This window comes from Rhinichthys klamathensis, unplaced genomic scaffold (assembly GCF_029890125.1).
Source record: "Rhinichthys klamathensis goyatoka isolate OS25496 unplaced genomic scaffold, OSU_Roscu_1.1 h1tg000040l_1, whole genome shotgun sequence".
In the NCBI taxonomy this organism is placed as follows: domain Eukaryota; kingdom Metazoa; phylum Chordata; class Actinopteri; order Cypriniformes; family Leuciscidae; genus Rhinichthys; species Rhinichthys klamathensis.
In genome coordinates this window covers 10,263,434-10,279,847 of record NW_026606587.1, presented here as the reverse complement: position 1 = coordinate 10,279,847, position 16,414 = coordinate 10,263,434, and the positions used below count along the sequence as shown (strand labels likewise).

General features: G+C 37.9%; 1 protein-coding gene across 1 annotated transcript; it reads right to left on the bottom strand.

Annotated features, from left to right (window-relative positions):
* Positions 1-4,850: 4,850 nt before the first annotated feature.
* golm1 (golgi membrane protein 1) lies at positions 4,851-16,283 on the bottom strand. The gene is made up of 10 exons (XM_056246815.1): positions 16,184-16,283; positions 14,396-14,566; positions 12,805-12,975; positions 9,652-9,706; positions 9,262-9,364; positions 9,081-9,174; positions 8,775-8,955; positions 6,171-6,305; positions 5,904-6,092; positions 4,851-5,654 (listed from the first exon to the last, which is right to left on the bottom strand). The coding sequence occupies exons 2-10, from the start codon at positions 14,525-14,527 to the stop codon at positions 5,539-5,541; spliced, it is 1,176 nt and encodes a 391-aa protein (XP_056102790.1). The 5' UTR covers positions 14,528-14,566; positions 16,184-16,283; the 3' UTR covers positions 4,851-5,538.
* Positions 16,284-16,414: the final 131 nt, after the last annotated feature.

Sequence of the window (16,414 nt, the reverse complement as noted above, 5' to 3'; positions counted from 1 at the left end):
TCATCAATTCTTTTGCTTGTTATTTGAGAACGGTTTGACGGGTCAACTTGAATTCTTATTTTTTTTGTCTGCAAGGTCTGAAGATGATCTGAATTTTCGTGAAAATTGGATCAACAGCCTAAGAGGAGTTAGAAAAAGTAAAAGTTTTTTTTTCAATTCAAAATTACGGAAAAATGTCATCAAGGAAAATTACGTCATAGGGTGCAATTTAATCGTCTTGAGCCAAGGACTCAGAGGAAAACAAGGGAAAGATATAGCTGCAAGCAAAGAAGACAATAAGACATGCCAACATGGCTGGGAGTGTCAGACCAACTGCAACAATGAGAAATTAAAGACATTTAAAGATGATTTAGGCAAAATGGCTGAAAAATCTTATACAGTAACTAAAAATAAGATTTAATGGATTATCAAGACACATAGAGAGTTTTGTCACGGTGCACCAATTTATTCGTAAAGTGTTGCATTTAATATCATGATATTATATTGTAATTATTGGCAATGTCCTTTTTTTGTTCTATTATAGCACTTTTTTATGTGTTCTCAGAGTGAGCCCATACGTGTGTGTCAAATTTTGTGAAAATATCTCATTTTGTTTTGGAGCTATAGACATATGTATGAGAGCAAAAAAAAAATTACCCATGGGTGACTTTGATTGGATTTTTTTGCCACTTACTATCAAAATTGTAACATTTGGGTATTAACATTTAGCCAACAACCTATGTTTCTAAATTTCCTACGGTGGTTTCGTCTCGATCGGTCTAACGGTTTCGAAGATATTGGCAAATGTTTTTTAAGTGTTAATTTACAACAATTTTTTTCAAGCAAAATAGTGTGACAACAGAAAAGATACACAATAATAACAAATTATACACGTATGCTTGAAAATGGAGTGGTAAGAAGTTAAACTTATTAAACCCCACCCCAATCTATAAAAGAATTTAAACAAACAAATAAAGGCTGCTTCCTTCAGCAATAATCTCAAAGAGAAAATAATATATAAAAAAAAAAGAATAATAATAATAGTAATAAATCAACTCGATTTGCATAACTTTTTGTCGGCATGGTCTGAAGATGATCTGGATTATTTTTTGTGAAAATCGGAGCAACCTTCTAGGACGAGCTCGAAATAGTAGGTTTTTCAGAAAATTCAAAATGGCGGAAAAATTCTCATGACGGAAAAAGGGTGCAATCGATTCTTCTTGAAGAAAGGAATCAGAAGGAAAAGAATTTTGTTTGTAGCCCTTACGGTTCAAAAGTTATTGGCATAAACATGAGTGCAAATTTGGACAGTTGGTGGAGCTAGAGGGATTGATTTGGAGACTCCAAATTTGCTATGGTGACAGATCAGACTGTCCTCTATCAGTGTGCCAAATTTCATAAGTTTCCCGCAAGCGGGTCTATGGGCTGCCTTAGACTTCCAGAGCGGAAGAAACGGAAGAAGAAGAATAATAAGAAAGCCAACGATTTCAATAGGTGCCGTAGTGCGAGTAATAAATTACTTTTTCAACATCTTTTCTATGAGACTCAGATAAATGAGACAAATGGGAGTTTAAACCAGCCAGCACCTCCGAATTCTTCAACCTGGCACACTGCTGATACATGTGTCATACTAAAACTCCATCATCTTCATTGTCATGCATAGCAGTGACATCAAATGCCTCGCATGTACATTTTACATTTAGTCATTTAGCAGACGCTTTTATCCAAAGCGACTTACAAATTAGGACTAAATTAAAGCGAGTCATCGTGAAGAGGCAAAAACAACGCAAGAAGTGCTCAAAATACAAAGTGCAAGCATTTCTCTGAGTAGCATAAGGCAGCCAAGGGAGAATTAAGGGAAAAGGTAAAGAGGTTTTTTTTTTATGAGGTTAAGTGCTCACGGAAGAGATGAGTTTTCAGTTGTCTTTTGAATGTTGTCAGGGATTCTGCATTCCGGATGACGGTGGGGAGATCATTCCACCAGCATGGAACCGTGAATGAGAATGTTCTAGAGAGTGATTTTTTGGCTCTCTGTCATGGTACCACGAGCCGTTGCTCATTGACTGATCGTAGGCTTCTGCTAGGGACGTAGACTCGTAGGAGCGAGTGAAAGTATGAGGTCAATGCCTTGATAGGGGTGGGCAGATCGAGGCTTCGTGGAACACTGAAACAGTTGAAGCAAATGTACGGTTGAAGCCGTATTGTGTCGAGTCTTCGAAACATTCTGACATCCGTCTCCACGGTGACCCTTAGTGGTCAGAACAGTGTAAATGTAACAAAAACCCCTGCCAAACATGCATAAAAACACCTTTTACAAATCTTTTGCAATTTTTTTATTGAAAGTAAAATCTTTCAAATGAAATTATCTAATCATCTAATAAGATTATCAAGTGTATACATGTTATTTTATCAATTATCAGGGTTTGTTTTGTTTGTTCTATGAATGGCTCAGCTAAACAGGCCAATAAGACATTAACTACCATTATTCATTTTAATTCATTTTAAAGTGTTTCGAAACAGTTATGACGTAATGAAGCCTCGTTTACTGAAACCACGTGACTCTGGCAGCTTGATACACGCTTCGAACCACTGATTCGGAACAAAAGATTCGTAAAGGCTTCGAAGCTTCATGAAGCAGTGTTTTGAAACTGCCATCACTACCTATCGACATCTCCTCTCCAGTCCACTTGTGCTTGTTCCTGGCCATGTGAACTGCGGCACAGACCTGTTATTAAGGGGGACTGTAGTCCTTGGAGAGAGGTGGCTGCACCCTCATACTGTCAAAATGATATAAAACATGTCGAGGAAGCAGAAGTGGATTTATTTGCATCAGCAGGAAGCACTCAATCCCCACTATTCTTCTCCCTGACCCAACCCCCTCCAGGATTGGCTCAATAAGCCATGGTTCCTGGAGTTAGTGGAGCTGTTGACAGCACATCCCTGGACCATCCCACTGAGGAGGGATCTTCTCTCTCAAGCAGAGGGCACAATCTGTAGTTGTGGAATCTGCATGTCTGGCTGCTCAGCGGAGACTGCCGGCATCAGATGTGCTACCCCAGCGAGTGCTAGAAGCAAACACATAGGAACAGGCTCTTTCTATTAGACACCTCTATGCCCATAAGTGGAAAGAGTATGTTATCTGGTACAGGACATGAAAACGAGGAACCAATGAATTAGCTTGTGTCAATTATTCTGTCCTTTTTACTGGAGCTATATTCTAGTCTATACGGCCACAGCTTTTTAGCATCAGGTTGATAATACCTGTTCAGCAGAAATTACCTGATGATAAGATTTCTGAAGTCCCCTTTTGAACCCCTCGACACTGCCAATGATCTTTTTCTCCTGAAGAGCCGACTGCAGGGAACTACATGGTATGGAGTTGCTCTGCCCTGTGTGTGCATTAAGCATTTGCATTGAGCACTCTAGACAGTTCAAGCTCTTTATTTTGTTTTGGAGGCCACTCGAAAGAGCTGCCTGCAGCAAAGCACTGGATACCAGTGGATTGTGGATGCGATAGCCTAGTCATACAGCTCTCCGAGCCTGGAATGGACTTTTTTGTCAAAGACTACATCCAGATTGGATTCAGAATGATGATCAAAGTCTAGATGGAGTAGATCGAGTCCATTAACACCCTCAAAGCTTCACAGTCCTATAGCTCATCCTTGGTCGACATTTCTTTTAGTAACTTTAGGCAGTTTTGATTTATATGCGGTTTAACGGTTTTTTAACATCATTTTACACATGCATTCAGCATACATTCAAAAGATGTGTCAGAGCGCCCCCTATGGAAAGCTGGAAATTTCCACCAATGACGGGAAAGCATTGTCTCATAAACCGCATTTTCACCGCAGGAAATTTCCCAGGAACTAGGGACTTTGTACTCGGTGTGTTTCCACCGCAGGAACCAGGGTCTAAATGAAGTTCCGGGTTAAAATTTTCCCCTCAGAAAGTCCCTGCTCGCGAGGTAGTACTTTTTCAAAGTTCAGGAACTTTCGAGGGTGGGACTTGGGCGCTGAACATGCTGATTGGTTGAGTTCACGCAGCATTTTGATTGGTTGACTCCACACAGCATTTTATTTCAACCACCATTTTTAAAAGTGTATTGCGGTGCGTTAAGTAAGAGTTGTTTGCTATTCGAATCAACAATGGAGTTTAAAAAATATGTCCGATGGACCGACAACAAGGTTCAGGCTTCATTACGCTTATATGCGGAGGACGAAATACAGTAGGAACTGGAAAGTTGCGTGCAGTCCTACGTCACCGGACTAATTTTCACGGTACTGGAAACACAGACAGCAACAGGTCTGGAGGAAAAAAGTTCCTGGGACAAATTGTTCCGGGTAATTTCAGGTAATGAAATATTGTTATGAGATGTTTATTATCTAGCATCTAGGTTCTTAAAGGAGAACACACTACACAGGCTACGTTCAGAATGGCATACTATTATTTAGCAGAATATATACACTGTGATCAGTATAATAAATTATCAGTATGCATGGAATACCTCCATGACCTGTCCTATTGCGTTGGCAAAATGTGCAGCACACCACAGAGCACACTAAATAGATAATATATCCAACAATGTGTGTTCTTCTATTTCCAGTGTGATGAAAGAGCCAGATATTAACTATGATTTCTAACATCTTCTTGACCTATTATTTGATAGGGCCAAAGTTGACATTTTTACACAAAACTAGACTACTTCTGTGATAACTGGATGGTACTTGATTAAATGAATATGCAACATAGTGAGGTCCGTGACACTGCAGCATGTACCATGCAGTACTGTACGTAGTACACTAGCATTCCATTATAAAATGCCACAGTCATTACTCATCTACATGGTTTACCCATTAAATGCACACAATAGGTAGAGTAGCGCAACAAAATAATTTTTATTATGAGATCAGAAATTCAGTAAGAAACCCATATTTTTCAAAAACATATTCCAGTTCCCAACATGAAAATGTAAAAAAATTCAACATAAAAATATCCTTTTACAGCAAATAAAAGCCTGGATTGCACTGTTATTAAATGAGTGAAGAGGAACGTGTCTTTTAGTCTAAACATCTAATATTCCTGTGTTTTCAGCAGCTAAAATGTTGACATCCAGTTTCGTCAAAACGGAACATGAACCGTAAAGACAAGATAAAGCCTTTTTGTAACAAATCAGCAGTTGTTTTTGTACAAGAGCAAAGCATCTTATATTTAAGAAGAGGTTTGACGTAGGGAAAATTCACCATGATGCATTAATTTAAAGGCTTGTTGTCATAAGTAGTTACATTCAAGTTTAAACTAAAATCAGTACTAGCAAAATAATGTCTTCATGCCTGTCCTGGTAAGACATATGAGATAGTTTGTTAATGACATAAACTCATATCCTTCATTACACAGTAGTGCAGTATTCACCAGCACAAATGAGTCTTTACAGCAGGTTTCCTCTCCCACCTTTTAAACGTCTGCCGAGCTGTCGGGAGGTCACTAATAAAGGTTTGTGACAGTCTTCAGCTGAAGAAAATGTTGCTGTCAGCAGACTCGTTGTAATCAGGAGCATGTTTGTTACATCCCTGCGAGCTCCGCCTGCTTCTCGTCCTCAGACTCCGGTTGGTTGTCATCATCACCGTTATAATTAGCCACCTCATCCTCTAGATCTAGACCTGCACCTTGATTTTCATCTGTAGAAACAAGAAAATTATTCGTAATCTTATTTCATAGGACAAAAGTCCTTTTGACATATGATGGTTATTCACAACTTTGTCAATTGACTTGCAGTCAATTGCCACATAAAATACGTCATCTTTCAGTTTGTAAAAGCTACCAAAAAAAGTTACACTTGAAATTTCCTAACATCTTTATACAGTCATTTTAAATTGTAAAAAAGTCTAATTGTATGATTGTGTGATGATCATGGTGTTGAAGAGCACCTTTAATTTTAGAGAGCTGTTTTTCTATCTCGCCCTCATTGTCGTACATAACGGCGTCTTCCTTCCCATTTGCTGCATCTTCCTCTTTCCTGTACCCAATTTTGACATCTTCCTCCTCCTCCTCGTCGTCTCCAATCCCGATGTCATTTTCCTTTGGGTCTAAAATCCCTGCTTCATCCAGCACAGTATCTGCATGAAGACAGATAAAATTAGTAATGTGTGTGTGTGTGTTGTGCTTAAATGGCTGGATTCTCTCCTTTACCCCACCTAAGGCCTTTGAAGCCTGTCCTTTAATGTCCACCACTGCTTCTGGAACTTCTTCATTGGCTGGTCTGTTAAGAGTCTCACTCTTATTGGTCCGTTTGGAGGTGGGCGTGGGCGAGTCTTGTAAAATCACAGCATCTTAGAGGAGCAGACAGAATGTTGTTAAACATGTTATCTCTGTAAAGCTGCTTTAGAACAATCTGTATTGTAAAAAGCGCTATATAAATAAATGTGACTTGACATGCTGGAGGAACAGAGAATTGAGTTTTTCTTTAAAAAAAAAAAAACTGACAAGACTTAAAGGCCCACACCAAGAACGATAACTATGGACAATGATGTTCTGTTTATTATAAGCACACACTGCAGTAATGTCATCTGTCGCTTTAAATGCTCAGCCGGGTAGATTCCGCTGTCAATGTTTTTATCGTTCATCAGCAGGTGTATCGTACACCTTGGTACGTAAGTTTTTTATGGTTTTGCTTATGAAAAACGACAGACTATATTTCAAATTTATTTAGCTTTTCACAATACACATTTAAAGTGTTTACATGCCTGTTTATTGCGTTTAAAATCAGCATACACCATATATTTTACCACGATTATGGTTGATTGATGGTATTTGATTGAAGTATTGTGTTTACGAGGTAGAGTTTAATCGCAATATTGCCTAATATGAGGGTGCCGGTGCATGTAAACAATCATTGTTTCAAAGAAGCTTTACAGAAAATTTTGTGCGACAAAACATTACGCAGCCGTTTGACCAAATGGGAGGTATTCCAATGAGTGTAAGGAGAAAACCATCAATATTTTTTGACTAATTCTATCCTAAACACCTGCTACATCTGAACAGATGGTTATGAATAAAACAATTATTTATTCTTACACAGCAGGCTTGGGAAGCCATTTTTTTTGAGTTTGCAGTAAGTGAAAAGATTAAAGTTGTGATGTAACAGAAGGAGCGAAAGACCTTTTCTTCCATATTATGACGTAATTCCAAGTATTTATCCGACCAGATTTTTGAAAAAGAAAAGATAAAAGACGAGGACTTGGTTCTAGGCAACGGTTGTTGATTGGATTTTGAGATGTGGGCATTGCACTCACAAACAGAGGCGGACGAACACAAGCTTGGATGGACGAATATAAGTGCAATAATAATGTGCGTTTAGAGAAGAGATTGAGTAAATATTCATTTCATGCCGATACAGGTACTCATTGTTCTACCATGAAAATCATGTGGTTTATTGTGGAGGTTTTCTTGTGCTAGGGCTGTGCTGTTCAACCTGACAACCGCCCAACCACTGTGGTTTGTATGTGAATGCAGTTTTACATGAATATTACAACACGAGTGAGGCACAAAGCTTTGTTCACAAAATAAATAATACGTAAGCAGTTAAATGTTTAATCGCAAACATTTGGATACGTGAGGAATGAGAGAGGTACATGAGCCCATCAATTTAAGCCATTTGATGGCTTTGTATTCTGTTTTGCGATCAGGTCACCTGATTTCAGTTATTCCACTGAAAACGGACTAATTTCTTTTACCAAATCTTCACTCACGTCTCTCACCCATTTTTGCAGGGGATTATAAACGTTTCTTCATTTCATTTACTTTTAATTACTATATTCGCTGTAGGACAGACCTTTTTTTGCACGGATACCAGTAATTATTTCTGGCAGTGAAAAATCAAATATACTATATCCTAAATGCCTTGCACCGGCGGAAGATAAAATTTTCTCTTCAGACCTTTTACAAGGTCAGTTGCTTTGGAACGTCAGGAGAAGAAATGAAGATTTTAGACTAGAGATAGACTCTGTCCTACTCCTGTCCCACATTCCTCTCAAATTGCAGAACGGTATATATGAAGACGAATTTTTCTTTGTGGGGAAATATATTTAAACTTGGCTTAGTTTCAAAATTTCTTATAATTTCGATTGTTTTCTATGTTCAACAATCACATTAGAGATTGTGTATTATTTAGTACGTTACACAACAAATGTAAATCTTGGTGCTCTGGCACCTTATGCTAAAGCCATATGTCAAAAACTTGGGTGTGGTGTTGGATAGTGCCCTAAAGCTTGATAGACAGGTCAACCAAGTTGTGAAGTCAATCTTTTACCAGCAACGAACCCTGATAAAAATGAAGTCTTTCCTTTCATTCTCAAATTTTGAAAAAGTAATACATGGTTTTATCACCACAAGGCTGGATTATTGCAATTCGCTTTATTTGGGGATTAGTCAATCTTTCATAAATCGCCTTCAGACAGTTCAGAATACTGCTGCCGGAGCTTGGACGGGAGTTCGTAAACGGGAACATATAACTCCTGTCCTTCAGTCATTTCACTGGCTGGCGGCAGCCAATGTGGCTACAGCACATTGGTCAATGGAAGTTGTGTTTAATTGTGCTTTATAAATAATGTGATTGATTGATTCGCGTGAATAATTGGCTATAATTAATTCCAACCACTGTAAAAAAAAAAAAAAAAGAAGAAACTGCCAACGTCACAGACCTAGCTAGTACTCTTAAGTTATCGGCCTTGCATTAAATGAGGGACTTCACCCATATATAGAGACTATTTACAAACCACGCTCAAACAGGCAACTCTCACCTCCTTCATTTTTCTCCACTACTAACTCATTGGTTTGGACCTTAGCATCATTTTTGAGCTGTGAATCCACATCTGGTTTGCCGTTCTGAGGTTCTGCCACACTTTTATTTGAATGGTTTGTGGCGGGAACATCAGATTTGGCTTTTGAAACAGAGACTTTCGGCATGGAACCATCAGCATTCTGTGAAGGACAGTTTATGTCAGTGGAAAAGGGGTCACCAGAATAAACACCAAAAGAATAAGAATCACAATAAAGGAACTATTTAAGGCCATTTTTTTCTCTCATAGCCATACCAGTGGAGCTACCTTTTCAGACGTCCTTTGCTTTTCCAGTTTGGCAGCTGCCATTTTCCCATTGCATTCCTCTTTTATGGCCTCAACTTGTTTGTTGCACTGAGACCTGCACAATACATACATCCATTATCATACTGATCAAGCAGTATAATGTCTTTGGCATTGTAGATTAGAGCATTCAGAATGGACCTACATCTCACTGCTGGCTTTCTTACTGAGCGTGTCCATGTTATTTTGACAGGACTTCAGCTCACTCTGCGTTTTACTCACATCTTGCAGTAATGACTTCATACGGTCTAATAAAAGGAAATCAACAAAAATGTGAAGGAAAGATGATATGCGTTACAGAGTAAATACAGTAGCACAAACATGAGGTAAACACGGTAACGCTTCCTTTTACAGTCCTGTTACCCATGTACATACTATGTACTTATTATAGTAATTACAATTACTGGGTAATAACTAGGTACTAACCCTGAACCTACCCCTAACCCATGTACTTACCTTATATTAGCCAGTACTTTCTAGGTAAGTACACTGTAAGTACTGTACTGTAAAAGGAAGCGTTTCCGTAAACACTTACTCTTCATGTCTTGCACCATTTTAGCACTGGAGGAAATGTTGATCTTCAGATTCTCCTATGACAGAGAGAAAACTTTTAGACCTAAAAACATACACTGAGCATATCCAAAATCCTATTTTGGCCATTAAAACCTAGTGACCAGCCTACATACAGGGTCATTTTGAGTATAATTGCATAACTGTTTATATAGATAGCATTTCTGGGCATCAATAGCACTTATGCCAAGTTCACACTACAGGATTTTAAGCCCGATTAGCATGTTACCGAGCTCGCCGGCAGGTCGGGCTGTAATCGCGTGCAAATCTAAGGGTGATCCGCGCTCGCCAATCTTTATGTGTGAAATACTAAACAACGCATCAAAAACGCTCGCTGACACCTCGCCGACGCCAGACAGATATCTAGCATGCTAAATATCTGGAGCTGTCGGCCGACTCGATAGCCTGTGGTGTCACGTGTCGCGACGAGCAACAGCCAATGAGAGAGCAAGGCATAGGTTATAGGCATTAGACAAAATAAAGGAGCAAAATTTAATTGAACTGTGGCAGGAGCATGAATGCCTGGTATGATGTTTCCAACAAGATGTAGACTACCACAACCGAGCTGGCAGATGCTTTTTCATTATAAACATATTTTACTCCTCCAACTCTCTCTGTAGCCAGACATGGGCGGCGCTATAGGAGGGGCTAGCAGGTGCTTCACCACCCCCAGGAATAAAGACACATTATGCGTTCTTATAATGGTTTTCTATGGGAGGAAAATGCTTAACGTGTAATTAAACGCGTTGCGTTCATATTCTGGGCTCATCTGATTTTTTTGCACATAGCCTACTTTATTATTATTTTAGTATCATAATGATTATTATATACACACACAATTATCCGTGACCTTGATAAATGTTGCAGATGTACAAACAAATGCCTTTAAACTTGCAAAATTCAGAATTAAATTAATGTGCAGCAATTTGTAGGCTACATATAGGGAGTCTGTAGGCCTACTATACCTGTTGTAGCCATTAAATAAGCGCTTTTAGTTTAATATTTGTTAAAATATTAATGTTATTTTTTTCATCTGTTGATTATGAAAAGGGAACAGCATGAGTAAGATCGGATGCGCAATATATCGGGAGACATTGTGTCAATCAGACATGATTTTGACCACTTCATTAAGTTTTGTTTAGTAGAAAGCCTTTCTTTAAAGTGAATTTCGTTTTGTATAAATTGTAATTTTAATCATTTTTTCGTCAACCAATTGCCTGTATTTATAAAATAAGAAGCAAATACACCAGACAATATAATCATGAGATGGAGGCGCCTGCGCGGTCACTTGCATTGCACGTGAACTGGAGCGTCTCATAAATTAACTGAAACTCACCGTAGGCCTATGCCTCACAGACATGAGAAATATATCTATAGAAATCTTAAAATGTTTTTAAACGAAAATAAATAGGCTACTCTCTGATGTAATCCATTATGTGCATTTCTCTCTATATAGGCGCATATACGGAGATGGCACTCGTCAACTTCATCTTTGCAGTCGACACTTAAATAGAAAACACTAGTTTATTAATAAAAATCAATGCACGCTTGTCACCGGATTTACAGATGCACATCTTGCTTGTTGCACGCACACATGTCAAAATAGCGAGATATTGTTGAAATTAAATTATTAATAAAAATAAATCTTTAAGAATATTTACTGAATACGTATATGCTGAATGTTGTGCTTGTTGAATTTAATCAAATTAAAACTTTGATTGTGATAATTAAAATAATTGAATATTAAATATTGAGTTGCTAAGTTTTTGCTCATTTATTACTAGTATTTATATATATAATTGCGCAGCGCTCCCTGTCAATGATCCAGCACCTCCTCAGCACCTGCATATCTGGTGCCGCCCCTGAGCACAGATAATCCCTGCTGCCGGCGTGTGCTTATCCATCCTTTCACCCCATAGACTGTAAAAAAAGTCATCTCTTCGCACTTTTCCATTGGAGAGAACTGAAGCCGCCAGTGTCCCGATATGGCGCTGACATATTGGAATTTGAGTTTGCGCAGTAGCGTTTTCGGGACCAGGTATGCGCAGTTGTGAGCAGGAAGTAAAGCCGTGAAATCAAGGCCCCGCCCTCACTCTCGCTGAATCAATCGCAAGCACACGCCCCTGCACTTTTCTTAAGTGGCCTTGTCTGCTCCGTTCCTCTCCAATGATGTCTGCTGATTGCAGTACCTCGTTAAAATAAGGTAAATACAACTACTAACCACATAGTCAACATTATGAAAAAAAGTCAGTTGGTGTTTCAGTGACTACTTCGCACAGAGAACCTGTCAATCATGATGTCACAGCACCGTTTTTATAGCATCAAATAACTAACTAAAAACAAACTTATTTTAAAAACAAACACTTGAAATTACATCAACGTGATAGAAACTACAGTAAATGACAGAAAATATCTTTAGAAAAAAGATATGTGAAGTGTAATTTAATTGTTTAGTTGGTCTCGCGTCCCGTTGAATAACACGGGGAGGCGGGGTTTATGACCTATACTAGGACCGGTCACTGGGGGGCGATCGAGACGGTTTGGCTTCACTTTTGAGGGCTTGTGCGGCACGCTTGTTTCACCCATATTCTTTTTTGGGGGGGTTCTGAAGAGATCATTGCGCAAACAACTTGCACCGCCAATTTTGTACCGGCGTCCATTTTCAAATAGACAACAAACTGTCATTTTCCATTCCACTTCTCGCGTGTGTTTTCATGACAAAACGTGGTTTGGGGACCGGATAAAGTAGTCGTTGGGTGACAGAGTTGCTGTCAGCTCGTGTAGTGTGTAACCCCCTGTTGCAGATCATGTATGTAGGTGTCACATAGTGTGAACACCACAACGACTTCAAGACTCCAGAGCAAGTCATGTAGTCTAAACAGCAAAGCGATCTGCCGACGTTTAAAGTTGTGTAGTGTGAACTCGGCATTAGTCAAGGTAGCGCCATAATGCCATCTTCATCTACAGATAACATACTGAACTGCCTATCAAATCAAGAGTAAAATTATTTGAATAAACTTGATTCATTCCCTAAATCATGACAGGTAACTGGATGATTACTAGCTCCGCGTTTCCACCTGAACTCTTGTCAGTGAGTGCAAGACGAGTGTATTCATACTTTTTCTTTTTTCCAGGTGTTCAGAGCGCTTTCCTGCTGTCTTTGGTGTGTTTCCTCCATTAACTCCAGCTGCTCGTTCTGTCTGCGAGTCTCATCCTCGGCCTTCTGCTGCTCTCTGTCACTTTCTACAGCCAGCTTCCTCATGCGGTCCTCCAGCTCCAATATCTTGCTCTGGAGAACAACACAAAGTCAAGTCAAGTCACATTTATTTATAGTGCTTTTTACAATATTGTTTCAAAGCAGCTTTACAGAGATAACAGGAAAATAATGCAACAAAGTTTGTTTCCAGAAGAAAATACCGTCACAGTTAGGCCTGGATAATTAATCAAAGTATTCGAAATTCAGAGCCTATAACCGACGTCATTTTACCATGTCGGTTATTTCGTTTTTTTAATCCTATTCATATTTCCGCCCACTGTGTGTTAATGTACTTTCCCCTTTAAACATATTACCGCGTGTGTAGTCACGTGCTCCGCCCCGTCCAGTCTGCGAGCCGCTTGTACCAAAGAAACACGCAGTGTCCGTCGTTTGGACACATTTTGGCTTCAAATAAGACGACACACTCAAGTCAAATGCAAACACTGCAGAAAAACTGTTATAGCGACCAAAGGTAATACCAGCAATCGGTTGTACCGAATATGAACAGTGCATGGCTCAAAAAAGAGAGAGAGACTGACAAACGCCCAGTGCCTCCACAAAGCAGGTGTAACACAAGCATTTACAAATGCTACACAATATGAAAAGGATTCAAAAAGATGGAAATAAATAGTATATTCTACTTTTAAGATGACAATATTTACAGTCATTTATTTTGTTTACAAAAATAACTATTTTTAAAAGTTCTTTATTTTCTTAATTTTTAGGAAACTTTCTTTTTACTTTAAAACTTAAATGACGTTTTTATTTCAAGCATTGTATGCTTTGTTTGATTCAATTGTTTGAAATATTTAATAAATGAGCATTAATAGCTATCTGTGTTTCCTTATTTTAGAATCACAAAGATAGGATTATGCACTCTTTCATTAGAAAAAATAACCGTGAACATATTTACAGTATAAGCCTTGCCAGTGACATATGAGAAAGAATTTTTTTTTTTAATAATCGTTCAATAATCGTAATCGAGGTAAGTAACTTGTTCGATTAATCGCGATTATGATTTTAGCCAAAATTGTCCAGCTTAAGTAAGTTCAGTGATGTTTCATTTTGTTGTAAAAAAAATATTAATTTAGTTAATTTATATATATATAGCCGCTCTGGGGAAAATCGTGATGTCATCGTCCAGCTCAGTTCAGTTCTCAAAGAATGGTGTCAATGAATGCAGGCAGATCAATATTATTGTTGAAAATTAAATTAAATGTTAAATTTTAATGTCAATTAATGTTATTGTTGAATATTAAATTAAATGTTAAATTTAAATGTCAATTAATGTTATTGTTGAATATTAAATTAAATGTTAAATTTAAATAAATTTAATGTTAAATTTAATTAAATTTAATGTTTAAACAAAGCTCCTTTCTAGACAGACCTATTATTAAACAGCCACTCACACTGCCACTCGCCAAAAGCTACATCCAAACACAGTGTGTCAAACCTGCAGCTCGACGTTTCTGGAGTTTGAGACCCAATAGTTGAAGCCAAGCAAGAAGATGCAGGCGATGAGAGCCACCAAAAGCAAAGATGAAGAGCGGCCGCCACGTCGACCGTTCCCAAGTGCACCCATCATGCTTTATCACAGTTCCAAAAACACCTAAAAGATGGGTTCCTGAAAGGGAAATATAAACTTAGCATAGACATTTATAGCCCCATAATACAGGATATAACAAACACATAAATGCAAATAGAAAAAGAAGTGAAGCATTTTTAGCTAAATTATCTAGACCGCATTTTTGGGAATCATAACTTGCCTGCCAAAATAATACACAACATTTCTGTGGAATCTTACCTACAACTTAGGTACTGTGTGTTAAACAAAGAAGTCGCTAGTTATCGCTGCAGTTTTCAAGAATATTCCATTTTCATCAACAATGTCAGAATATAGCATGTGATTGGTCATTGAAAGGGAGTTTGTCTTCATGCATATTTCAAAGGCATGAAGATCAATTTCAGAGACTGACTGAATTTTCCAAAACTCACCAAACTTGTTTCAGTATTTAGTTGATATGATCTATTCAAAGAGTTGAGTTGTACATACACGGTACAAGTGCTTTCAATTCTGCATCGGTAATAAATAAATAAATGTAACTTTACCCAAGCAAATAATATTTCACAGCAATGATCAATTGCCACTGTTTTATTAATAATAACAATCACATTAGAGTCTGTGGTTGAAAATATAGTTATTCTCTAGTTATTCTTTCTTTCTTCTCAACTGTTTGGTAGAGGTTTTTTTAACCCTATGACCTTAGCCTACTGATACACACATTTCTAAGGGCTCTAAATGATCAATTAGCAACTTTGCTGAAAAACCTGTTATACACAATCTACTACATGCCTTCTGTCGTCTGATTGATAGTTTATACATTTTAGCAAGTAAACACCCTTCAGTTCGTGGTTTACATTTCTTTTTGCTGTGAAATTTTTACAATAATGAGTAAAGATTTCACAAAAGACACGTAAAATTACATTAAGAATAACTTTTATATTGTTAGTAATAATTTCAAGATTAACCATTACTAGACTGAAGCAACTTTGGTTTACTTGATTAATTATCCATACATTATTGAGATGTTTTTCCTCCTCAAGTATGAGAGCCTCAAAAGATTGATGTGCAGTGTTCCATTTAAAAAAAAAAAAAAAAAAAAAACATTTCTGGCTAAATTATTTTATGTCAGGCTTTCGAGTGGTAAGGAAGAGAGAAAAAAACTGAACAGAGGGAATGTTTCCTATTGTTTGTTTGAATGTTATGAATGAAAACCTGTTGTTCGTCAGATACCAACACACATAATTTACACCTCCTGCACATTTTATTTACATAATCACTAAACAAATGCAATACAGAGAACACCCAGTGCTCAGGATGTTCTGCAGGAACAAATGCAAACCAAACCAGTGTGGTGTAACGTTAGTAACAGAGAAGCAATTAATACTTTTACAGGAGGCAACACTTCACTGCTGTATTGCCACTGTGCCTTTCAAATGAAAGAAACCTTTTACTCTACGAATGATTAAATAAAGGAGTATTAGAAAATATTAATATTAAACAAGGCACACAAACTGTAAACATATTCAACATGTAAATCCATTTAGTACGAAATTGCTTTTGTTCTGGTAGCATGCTTGCTAAGCTACTGTTATTGTTATAGTTACACTTTCCTCTTTTTTACAGATAAATGTTATATTAGTGTCAAAATTATATGTATTGGTGTCAAATTGCCCTTACCGGCGTTTAATGTAAAAGGTATCGTCGGGAAAAGGGATAAAACATGGGCATCTCGATATTCGTTGGAGTCTTTCCGGGATGAAATCACTCAACAAACTGCAGCGTTTTTGCCTTGAACCGCAACGCGCACGCGCACTTCATTCGGATTCACTTCTTGTCTTTTCAGGAAACAGTTTCTTTCATCGCTGAATGGTTCTTTGAGGTACTACAGTTGAACAGACTTTTTCCACT

Coding starts and splice junctions, on each gene's coding strand:
- golm1 (XM_056246815.1), bottom strand. CDS start 14,527: ATGATGGGTGCACTTGGGAACGGTCGACGTGGCGGCCGCTCTTCATCT. Junction 12,976..14,395: donor CCAGAAACGTCGAGCTGCAG/GTTTGACACACT, acceptor GTTGTTCTCCAG/AGCAAGATATTGGAGCTGGA. Junction 6,093..6,170: donor ACAGGCTTCAAAGGCCTTAG/GTGGGGTAAAGG, acceptor GTCTTCATGCAG/ATACTGTGCTGGATGAAGCA.